Source organism: Chanodichthys erythropterus, chromosome 20, assembly GCF_024489055.1.
Source record: "Chanodichthys erythropterus isolate Z2021 chromosome 20, ASM2448905v1, whole genome shotgun sequence".
NCBI classification, from domain to species: domain Eukaryota; kingdom Metazoa; phylum Chordata; class Actinopteri; order Cypriniformes; family Xenocyprididae; genus Chanodichthys; species Chanodichthys erythropterus.
Genome location: NC_090240.1, coordinates 12,484,360 through 12,496,529, shown reverse-complemented (window position 1 = coordinate 12,496,529; position 12,170 = coordinate 12,484,360). Strand labels below are relative to the sequence as shown.

The 12,170-nt window shown below is 38.2% G+C and overlaps 1 protein-coding gene across 1 annotated transcript in view; it reads left to right on the top strand.

Moving 5' to 3' along the window:
• prpf6 (PRP6 pre-mRNA processing factor 6 homolog (S. cerevisiae)) overlaps positions 1 to 8,430 on the top strand; it is a 28,847-nt gene extending 20,417 nt beyond the window's left edge. Inside the window, exons 16-21 of the mRNA XM_067371763.1 lie at positions 2,738 to 2,914; positions 3,123 to 3,256; positions 6,838 to 6,929; positions 7,038 to 7,152; positions 7,279 to 7,405; positions 7,679 to 8,430. Of these exons, the coding sequence (XP_067227864.1) occupies positions 2,738 to 2,914; positions 3,123 to 3,256; positions 6,838 to 6,929; positions 7,038 to 7,152; positions 7,279 to 7,405; positions 7,679 to 7,831 (798 nt within the window). The 3' untranslated portion in view covers positions 7,832 to 8,430. The remainder of the gene's footprint in view (positions 1 to 2,737; positions 2,915 to 3,122; positions 3,257 to 6,837; positions 6,930 to 7,037; positions 7,153 to 7,278; positions 7,406 to 7,678) is intronic.
• The last annotated feature ends 3,740 nt before the right edge of the window (positions 8,431 to 12,170 follow it).

Genomic DNA, 12,170 nt, shown 5'->3' with positions numbered 1-12,170 from the left:
AGGCTTCAGGCATAATATTATGACCACTGACATAACACTGAATAACACTGATTATCTCTTCATCATGGCACCTGTTAGTGGGTGGGATAAATATATCTATTATATTTATAAATATTAGGCAGCAAGTGAACATTTTAATAATAATAATAATAATAATAATAATTATTATTATTATTATTCCTTACATTTATATAGCGCTTTTCTGGGTTCTTAAAGCATTTTACATATGGAAGGGGGGAATTTCCTCAACCACCACCAATGTGCAGCATAGACCTGGATGATGCAACGGCAACCATATTGTGCCAGAATGCCCACCACACATCAGCTTATTGGTGGAGAGGAGACAGAGTGATGAAGCCAATCAGTATATGGGGATGATTAGGAGGCCATGATGGACAGAGGCCAATGGGCAAATGTGGCCAGGATGTCGGAGTTACACCCCTACTCTTTTCGAAGGACATCATAGGATTTTAATGACCGCAGAGAGTCAGGACCTCAGTTTAATGTCTCATCCGAAGGATGGTGCTTTTTGACAGTATAGTGTCCCCATCACTATACTGGGGTGTTAGGACCCACACAGACCACAGGGTGAGCACTCCCTGCTGGCCTCACTAACACTCTTCCAGCAGCAACCTAGTTTTCCCAGGAGGTCTTCCATCCAGATATTAACCAGGCTCAGCCCTACTTAGCCTCAGTGGGCAACCAGTCTCAGGCTACAGAGTGATATGGCTTTGTCCTCAAAGTTTATTCTCAATATTGTTAGAAGCAGGAAAAATGGGCAAGCGTAAGGATTTGAGCGAGTTTGACAAGGGACAAATTGTGATTGCTAGGCGACTGGGTCAGAGTCTGGGGCAGAGTGCCCATGCTGACCCCTGTTCACCGCCGAAAGAGCCAACAGTGACACGTGAGCATCAGAACTGAACCACGGAGCAATGGAAGATGATGGTCTGATCTGATGAATCACGTTTTCTTTTACATCACGTGGATGGCCGAGTGCGTGTGCGTCACTTACCTGGGGACACGTGGTACCAGGATGCACTATGGGAAGAAGGCAATCCGGCGGAGGCAGTGTGATGCTTTGGGCAATGTTCTGCTGGGAAACCTCGGGTCCTTCCATCCATGTGGATGTTACTGTGACACGTACCACCTACCTAAGCATTGTTGCAGACCATGTACACCCTTTCATGGAAATGGTATTCCCTGCTCCTGCCACAAAGCAAAAATGGATCAGGAATGGTTTGAGGAGCGCAACAACGAGTTTGAGGTGTTGACTTGGCCTCCAAATTCCCCAGATCTCAATCCAATCGAGCATCTGTGGGATGTGCTGAACAAACAAGTCCGATCCATGGAGGCTTAAAGGACTTAAAGGATCTGCTGCTAACATCTTGGTGCAGATACCACAGCACACCTTCAGGGGTCTAGTGGAGTCCATGCCTCGACGGGTCATGTCTGTTTTGGCAGCAAAAGGGGGACCAACACAATATTAGGAAGGTGGTCATAATGTTATGCCTGATCAGTGTTTTTATATATATATATATATATTACACACATATATATATATATATATAATACACACATATATATATATATAATACACACATATATATATATATATATATAATACACACATATATATATATATATATATAATAAACACATATATATATATATATATATATATATATATATATATATATATATATATATATATATATATATATATATATATATTACACATATATATATATATATATTACACATATATATATATATATATATATTACACATATATATATATATATATATATATTACACATATATATATATATATATATATTACACACATATATATATATATATATAATACACACATATATATATATATAATACACACATATATATATATATATATATAATACACACATATATATATATATATATAATATGTATGTATGCATGTATGCATGTATGCATGTATGCATGTATGCATATGTATATATGTATGTATGTGTGTAATATGTGTGTTTGCTAGATTAAGGGGCTGACGCAGCTTACCCACTGACTCATTTTACCCCACACTCCCATAAATAAATCAAAAGCAGTTTGAGACTTGACTTGAACTTGTCATAACTTTAACTTGGCCTTGAAAAGCATGTCAGAGAGTTGTGAATGTTTAATGATTCAGTGTTTTGTTTTAATGTTGCGTTATAGTTTTTACAAGATAACTGAAAATGTGGAACTGTGAAATGTGACTAGGGATTATGTCAAATTAGGTCATTAGGGGATAATAAGCACCTCACATTAGATGTGCTTGATCTTTGCCCTAATAAGTACTGTGGGATTTTTGGGAGTAAATTGTGCAGATGATAGAAGGTGCTAGAATAGCCTCCTGCCTGGGCTTGTTTAACTTTTGGCTCCAGGAAAGAGTGTCAGCATCTATATAAATATATCAAAGGATCAAATGTACCTAAAGCACTTGGCAGGATTCCTCATAAGTGATAATGTTATCCAAAAAAAAAAAAAAAAATTGTTTTCCTGCATCTATGGAAACTAGCCATGTGAGCTTCATACGGGAAAGGCATCATGAAAATCTCCCTGGCCGTTTTTTCGTTCTTGCAGACACTATGCGTTACACACACACCCTCAATAGTCTTGTTAAAAATGACACTTCCACCACTTTAAAGGCTGTTAAAAGCATTATATGAGTTGTCATAACTGTTTTCTGTGTTAATTGTAGGTGTTTATGAAGTCAGTGAAGCTGGAGTGGGTGCTGGGTAATATTGAAGCGGCACATGAGTTGTGTACGGAGGCCCTGAAGCACTATGAGGATTTCCCCAAACTTTGGATGATGAGAGGACAGATCGAGGAACAGTCAGAGAGCATTGACAAAGCACGAGAGGCCTACAACCAGGGAGTACGTTTTGGGGTTCTAGAGGAGATGCCTTATCATAATTTAATCTTTTAGAGTGAACGTTTTGTGATTTTTTTTTTTTTTTTTTTTTTACAAAACCCAAGTCTAAATAATATTAGGAACAAACTTTCAGGAGCAAATTTTTCTGTGGAAATGTGTGAAAAGTGACAAAATGTTCTTCTAATGCCGCTTCTCTAATGTGGCCGTTTAGCTGAAGAAGTGCCCTCATTCCATGCCATTGTGGCTCCTTCTGTCTCGGCTGGAAGAGAAAGTCGGGCAGCTCACGCGTGCTCGAGCCATCTTGGAGAAGGCTCGCCTCAAGAATCCACAAAGCCCTGAGCTTTGGTAAGAAACCATGCCTGATGTTCTTGCACTTCAGTACAGCCAATATCAAAATATAAAAAAGGAAGAATGCTACGTTTTCTACAGATTTGTTACTAAATTCATATGCAGGTAGCAAAATGATAAATTCTGCTACGGCAACGGCTCAGCTGATTAATATTAATTTGGTTGAGCTGACATTGCCACAAAAAGGCCTGAATGATACCAAGCCAACAGTGGGCCAGTAACGGGCCATAATTGAGCGCCTGTCAGCTCAGTTCTTTGGCAGTAGTTGGACCCCCCCTCTGTGGCTTTGTGTACGATTAAGCATGTTGAATCGGCGGTGAAGCCCATTGGTGAGGAAGGCAGACCTGCCAACATGTACGCATTTTGCGTACCAAGTACGCATTTTGACCTCAAAGTACGCTGGTACGATTTGTCACTCTATACTACGCAAAAACCTGTGCGCGAGTAATACTCAAATCCAGCAAAAGAGTTTGACCAATCATATTGCTGGGTTAATTTCCCCAAATAGCAAGCGGGGATGATTGATAAATGCATACGGCCCATCAATAAAAAGAGACCGCAAATCGACAGCAACACAAAATCCCGCGCGATCCTCCTTCCACTCTTGCAGTCTCAGTGACTGAATTCTCAGGCGAGGACAGTACAGCAGTCACGGTACTTCTGACTCCTTGAGGTAAACGGGTATAAAATGCTCAAGTAATGTTGAACAACAAATCTAAATAAAATTGAAATCGCTATATGGCTTAGTGATTATGAAAGTGCTGTGATGTGTGACTGACTGACAAGAGCGAGTCTGGAGAAACAGGCGTTTACTTATTGTCAGTGTTGAGAAACGTATAGCCTACATGTGTTGCGTTATTGTGTTAATACTAACTAAAGTACCTAATTATGTTACATAATCTACTTATTTTGTATGAAAACTAGCACATTAGTTTAGTTTATGCATTTAAAAGCACCGTTGTCTCAGTGCTGCGCGAGCTCTCTCTCATGCACACACGCGCACGAGCACAGAGAGGGAAGATCATAGTAAAATGAAAATTGCCGTGGTTTAAAATGAGTTCTTGCTTGTTATTTTTTTTGTAAGAAAACATTTTTAATTATCCACACGTGTTTTTAAGATTTGGTAAATGGCGGACTCTTTAGTTAACACAACTCCTCGTTATATAACTAACTTCTTTATATTTTTGAATACTCGATTCGTTTTGCACGTATGGGTCCTGTCTATTCACTGTTTACTGTTTTCTATAAATATGTTTGTATTGGCTAACCTTTAATCAGCGAATGTTTGTCTTGTTCAAATACAGCATGTTACAAGTAGATACCTTTTTTTTCTGTGGGATTTAGTATATCCAATATTATTCCAATATCCAAATATTTTAGCATATTTGGATATTGGAATAATTAAGTATTTTAAATGAATCACATGTAAACTCAATGTTTACTCTTTTCTAAGGGTTTGTGAATGTGATTCACTTGTGGTTGTCAGTTTGTATAAGCACACATTATGCAATGCAATATTAATCATGAATAAAAAAAATGCTTTTGAGCAGGTGTAGTGAGATTTTTAATTGTGTCAAATTATAAAACTTTAACAGTCAAAATTAGATTAACGAAGATGGGTGTGTGTTTGTGCTTTGTGTATTGTATTCTCAAAAAAAAAAAAAAAAAAAAAAACCCGGGTCCTGTCCCGTCACACTGGTACTCTAAAAAATTTTCCAAGGTTGGCAAGTCTGGGAAGGTCATTTAATGGCTGTTCAAGTACCAAACAAGTGCACAAGAAAAACACAAGTGACAAAAGCAAGCAATCTCATCTGAGCATTGCAATATTGGAATATTTTCATAATGATATGGTTGTCTGGAATGAAGAAAGGGATGACCAACTGATCAACATGATTAAAGGGATAGTTCACCCAAAAATGAAAATTTTATGTTTATCTGCTTATCCCCAGCGTATCCAAGATGTAGGATACTTTGTTTCTTCAGTAGAAGAAGACATGTTCCTAAGACACGAAACAATAATTTTTTTGCGAGAAACCGAAAAGTATTTATATCATTTTTCACCTCTAATACACCACTATGTCCAACTGCGTTCAGCACTCGCTTAGTGAGGTCTGATCGCGCTCTGACAACGGCAGTGATGTCTCACGCTTATACTTCAATGAGAGCGAGACATCACTGCTGTTGTCAGAGCGCGATCAGACCTCACTAACAGCTGAATGCAGTTGGACATAGTGGTGTATTAGAGGTAAAAAATTATATAAATACTGTTGGGTTTCTCACACAAACCGATCGTTTCGTGTCTTAGGACATCAATGTGCCATCACGAGCCGCAGGGTTTAATTTGGATTTGTCTATGCGAGTTTTATTTACTCTTATAGTAGAATTTCCCATCCACTAGCATTATTTGACTGACAGACGGCAACGGTTGGAGTTAAAATCATCATTTGTGTTCTACTGAAGAAACAAAGTCACCTACATCTTGGATGCGCTGGGGGTAAACAGATAAACATCAAATTTTCATTTTTGGGTGAACTATCCCTTTAATTGCTGCTTTGTTTGTATATCCGAAGTCCTAGGTCTTCCGTTTCCCCCTTGTTGAATCACAGATATAGACTACTGCCACCTGCTGGCATGTAGAGTTATTTCCTCTCACGCAGACTCAAAATGTAAGCACTGAATGATGACTTTAGACTACTGCCACCTGCTGGCATGGAGAGCTATATCTGCTTAGGCAGGCTTAAAACGTAAACATTGATTGACACTTTTGATGAATTTTTGATGAATTTAGACTACTGCCGCCTGCTGGTATGCAGAGCTATTTCCACTAAGGCAGGTGCAAAACGTTAGTGCTGAATGACGAACTTAGACTACTGCCACCTGCTGGTATGGAGTTAGTTATTCTCGCAGGTGCAAAACATACGTGCTAGTTGGACATTGCAGTGTGTTAAATCGCAAGGTGACACCACAATCTTTGTTTAACTGCATCTCAATTCGAAGGCTGTGTCCTCCAGAAGTCGCATTTTGAAGGCTGCATACTTCATCAAGGATGTCTAATTTTAAGAAAAGTAACCATAATAAAATTGACTTATTTCTTATAAGGTGTAAAATACTGTAATTTCTTTACTTTTCTTAAATAAGACATCCTTGATGATGTATGCAACTTTCAGATGTGACCCTTGGAGGACGCAGCCTTCGAAATGAGACGCAGCTATTGCCTCTAGTTCTTTGATGTCAATTTGGTGTGTCTGGGCCTTCAAATTCTAGGAGCATCCAATCACAGAATTGAATTAATATTCATAAGTAATGCCTTTGTTGTAGCAGGATTCATCAGCTTGCCAGCTGAATAGCAACTAATCACTAATGCCTGCCTTTTAGTTTTCAAATTTAATAAGTGAATATCATGTTACCTAATTCATATTCATGAGCTGAGCCCTCACCACAGTACCATGTGAGACGTGAACTTGGAACCCACCAAGACTCATCAGAAAAACGGCAGAACTACTTTTGTTCAAGGCTACATGCAATTGTTTCATTTTAATTTTTTGAATAGTTGGCAATTTTAATCTCAATTCCTCTAGGCTGGAGTCTGTCCGACTTGAATACAGAGCGGGATTGAAAAACATCGCTAACACACTCATGGCCAAAGCCCTTCAGGAGTGTCCTAATTCTGGTAAGCCCCCCCCCACCCACCCCCGCCCCCCCCCACTCCTTGATCACAACAGATTCATTAAGAGCCTCTGCACATGATCACAGCTTAACACTCACTTCTTCCTGTTAGGTATCCTCTGGGCCGAAGCAGTGTTTTTGGAGGCCAGACCTCAGCGCAAGACCAAAAGTGTTGACGCTCTGAAAAAGTGTGAACATGATCCTCACGTACTTCTGGCAGTGGCCAAGTAAGACTCCTCACCAGACTCTTGCCAAAATTCCAGTTTACCCACCCACATTTCTCTTTGATCTGCAAGAACAGGCTGTCCTTTTCAGCTGCATTTATACCATATCTGTGTTTGTGTACTGTGCAGATTGTTCTGGAGCGAGAGAAAGATAACGAAGGCAAGAGAATGGTTTCTACGAACGGTAAAGATTGAACCAGACTTGGGCGACGCCTGGGGATTCTTCTACAAGTTTGAGCTTCAGCATGGGACAGAAGTAAGCATTCAGCCACGTTATTACACTACCGTGTTTCTTAGGACCTGTTTTATTCTCAGATCTTGCTTTTGTGATGCAGTTAGGCATATGCATTTCAGGGCATTTTTAAAGAAATGGTTCATGCAAAAATAATTCTATCATACCGTTCCAAACCTGTACAACTCGGATATTTTGAAGGATTTTCTGCATGCTGTTTTCCATGCAGTTGGATTGATGGATCCAGGTCTTGTTTAAAATCACATCTCCTTACTCTGGTGTTGTTCTCTCCTTCAGGAGCAACAGCAGGAGGTAAAGAAACGTTGTGAGAATGCAGAACCGCGGCACGGCGAGCTGTGGTGCGCTGAATCAAAGCACATTCTCAACTGGCAGAAGAACATCGGAGAGATCCTGGTCCTTGTGGCTGCAAAGATCAAAAACACCTTCTAAACTGTGGGACTAATATCATATTCACAAATCTGAGCATGTTTGGTTTAGCAAATATGTTGTTTTTATAGAGTCTGTGGATTGTTTTTTTTTTTTTTAAATGGTCAATTTTCCACTTTTAGTGTGTTTGCCCCTCTGGAACAGTGATGATTCAGGGCTGTTTTGATTTCACATGCTGTTATGTTCAGGATATTGTAAAGTCTAGTCACACCCAGAGATACGAGTCCATTTTGAACATTAATTTCCAGAACGATCTGACACCCTCTTATTCTGCTTCTCATTATGCGTATTTGTAAATGTGCTGCTTATCAAAAAATAAATGAAGTCTGATCTGTTTCAGATATCAGTGCTCCTGCGATTATTACAGTGCTGCTGATTTTGTGTACCTATGTTAAGGTTTTGTTTTGAAAAATTGAAATTGAAATTTCCCTTTCAAGTTACAGCTACCAATCTCGGCATGGTCCTTTTTGGAGTATTTTATACTAAACATATTTTTCAAAAAATTTTGATTGTAAAATTGCTATATTATCAAAGACAAATATCTAACCGTGTTGTGTTTCAAATATGAAGTTATCACAAAAATAGAAGTTGCAGATTTTGTTTGAGCTCTATACCAAAAAAAAATAGCCACAGAGTATGGAAGATTGTTTTCGCCACTAAATAAAAAAAAAAAAATAAAGGTATTTGCGGCTTTTTATTTCATGGCGGTAACCATCTTCCATAACCAAGTGACATTGTTGATGTGTTGTCCTTTCACAAATGAATACATTTGTCACAATATCACTATTAATATATTTCACCAAATATGAATCCATGAGTCTCAATCCTTTCCAAAGATATGTTTTGTCAAGATAAGAAAAAGATTTGATTATAAAATACAGTAGTCAACATTTGATGTGGATCAAAAAAGTTCATCAAAGTTGTCCTAAGAACTAAGTTGTCCAATGAAGAAGGTTTTAGGACAACTTTGAAGAAAGGTTTTGATCCACTTCAAATGTTGACTACTATAGTTCAGATTATATAAATGAATTTTGCAATGTTTAAAAGGGTTAGTTCACCCAAAAATGAAATTTCTGTCATTAATTACTCACCCTCATATCGTTCCACACCCGTAAGACCTTCATTCATCTTCAGGCATCTTCATCTTCAATCTATTAAAGACATGTTATAAAACGCCGAGAATACTTTTTGTGCACCAAAAAAACAAAATAACTTTATTCAACAATATCTAGTGATGGGGGATTTCAAAACACTGCTTCATGAAGCTTTACGAATCTTTTGTTTCGAATCAGTTCGGATCGTGTAAACGAAGCCTCATTTACTGAAATCACGTGACTTTGGCGTTTCAGACCACAAGCTTTGAATGATACCTAACTTATGATCATTAATTGTGTTGCCAAGTCCACGGTTTTCCCGCGGATTTGGGCTACTTTTACACTTGCTGCGGGTTCATGTCAAAATAACATGATATTTAGTCTCTGGAATGCAAATTTCACCAGAGGAGCCCCAACAAAAACCCCACTCAAATGCCTTTGGACTAGTTTTGAGGAGCAATTGGGGGAAAGGGCATTAAAAAAGTGAGTTTAGGGTCCCACTAGCATAACAGGTTAAAGGGTTAGTTCACCCAAAAATGAAGATAAGTTAAAAATTAAGATATTTTTGTTGAAATCCTATGGCTCAGTGAGGACTTCATAGGGAGCAATGTCACTTCCTCTCTCAAGATCCATTAATATACTAAAAACATATTTAAATCAGTTCATGTGAGTACAGTGGTTCAGTATTAATATTATAAAGCGACAAGAATATTTTTGGTGTGGCAAAAAAACAAAATAACGACTTATATAGTGATGGCTGATTTCAAAACACTGCTTCAGGAAGCTTCGGAGCGTTATGAATCAGCGTGTCGAATCTGCAGTTAGGAGCACCAAAGTCACGTGATTTCAGCAGTTTGCCAGTTTGACACGCGATCCGAATCATGATTCGACACACTGATTCATTATGCTCCGAAGCTTCCTGAAGCAGTGTTTTGAAATCGGCCATCACTACATAAGTCTTTATTTTGTTTTTTTGCCGCACCAAAAATATTCTCGTCGCTTTATAATATTAATACTGAACCACTTTACTCACATGAACTGATTTAAATATGTTTTTAGTACATTAATGGATCTTGAGAGAGGAAATGTCATTGCTCCCTATGAAGGCCTCACGGAGCCATCGGATTTCAACTAAAATATCTTAATTTGTGTTCCGAAGATCAACAAAGGTCTTACTGGTGTGGAACGACATGAGGGTGAGTAATTAATGACAGAATTTTCATTTTGGTGTGAACTATCCCTTTAAGGAGGATAAATATTTGAAAATGTTACATGCTTTTTTAGAAGTGACAGTTATGATGCTGTAGCAATTTTCGGATACTGAATCATGATTAGTTTTGTTTCTTGTGTTTATTTGCATACTGAATTGTGATTGGTCTATTCCTCCATCTATTTAACTGTCTATTGATGTATTCACACTTACTGAATTGAAAATAACACACATTGAGCATCATGACTACAGCAATGTGGCTCTGGTGTCAATTTTTGATTAATCTACTTTTGAGCTAATTATTTAATATGTAAGGTTCAGAAATACTCCCATCGAGCAGGACCTGAGTTGTGGACCCAGGGCCCGGGACAATGTACCCCTGAAGATGACCCTGCCTAAAAATTAAGCTTACATGAAATGTTGCCATTATTATTTTTCTGCCTTAAACCACTGGAATTTCCTTTAAGAGAAAATCAAATCTATTCTAAAAAAAAAAACATGCGGGATGTGATTTTATCAGCTTGACATAAACCACACGACCTCACTGAATTACTCTGCACACTGAAACCTGACACAATAATAAAAAGTTTTTTTTTGTCTGTCTATATATAAATCATCGTAAATAAAGAGTCATTTCCTGATCACAGCCGGGTCCAGTGAGGGTTCAAACCGCGCACTTAACCAGTGGACACTTCAGTGAAGATCTCCAGCCGAAACCGAAACAAAGCCTAAAGTTGATTGATCGCGGAAGTTTTCTCGACTTGATCAGACTAGAGATCTGGTGAAATCCAAAGCGCGATGCCAGCAGCCCGTGACGGCTGAGACACATGAGAGAGAGCCTCGCCACATTTCTTTCACCAATGCTGGAATGGACGCGGTTAAGCCTCATCAACGCGCCTCTCGCCAGAGCACCAACTCTAACTAGACAAAAACGCCTGTTTTAGGTTGATTTTTTCGGTCGGACCGTTGTTGAAGTTTTCTGTGAGAAACATGTAACAGGCGTTGGACGCCGCTGGACCATGTCCACATTTCCAAGCCCTGACTGGTGCGCGCAAGAGTCCCTCTTCATCCCATGGTCAATGGTAAGATCCATCTGCATCACTGCGCACTACGACTGTATTCTGTTTCTTGAAAGATCAAAGTTAGGCTACTTAGTGAGATTTTATGTATTACTATTAATAATAGATTCATACACGTGCAATTCAGTTACACTGCATGCTTTTCTAAAAAGCAAAATAAAAAATGTATAAAAGTATGTTTTACTTTACTGTTATATAGATGGAGAACGTCAAAAATACCAGATAGAAATCTGAAAATAATAAATAAAGTAGCCTTACAGTTTTTATCAGGCAGTAGTGAGAAAAGTAAAGAAGGAATGATAATGTTTGCATATTCTTTTTTACTTTTAGGTCTACTAACAACACTTGGAATTGGCTAATTATAATGAGAATCAATCTTTTTTTTAATCCAAAATGGTCTCTGGTTTGCACTGGTCACAGATGAGACCACTGACATGTTTGTGATCAGAATAATCCTAAAAATACAACAATAATATAGTATCTAAATGTGATTAAATGTAGTAGTTGTAGACCTATAGCCTAGTTTGCATTATGGAGCTTTGACAGACATTAGCTCTAGTCATTTGACTTTATAGCAGCCATGTAAAAAGTCAAGAGTTGTAAATGACAACTCTGTGGAAATGACAGCTCTTTTAAAACCTTCAGAGGTAAAGTTACAACAGTTACCAGCGAGATTGGATGGGTTAAAGGGATAGTTCACCCTTTCTGAAAGTTCTATCATCATTTACTCACCCTCAAGTTTGTATAATTTTCTTTGTTCTGTTGAACACAAAGGAAGATATTTTGAAGAATGTGTTAAACTGAACAGCTTTAGGGGAACCATTGACTTCCATAGTAGTTTTTTCCTACTATGGAAGTCAACGGTGCCCCAAAGTGGCCTGGTTACAAACTTTCTTCAAAATATCTTCCTTTGTGTTCAACAGAACAAAGAAAATTATACAGTTTTGGAACAACTTGAG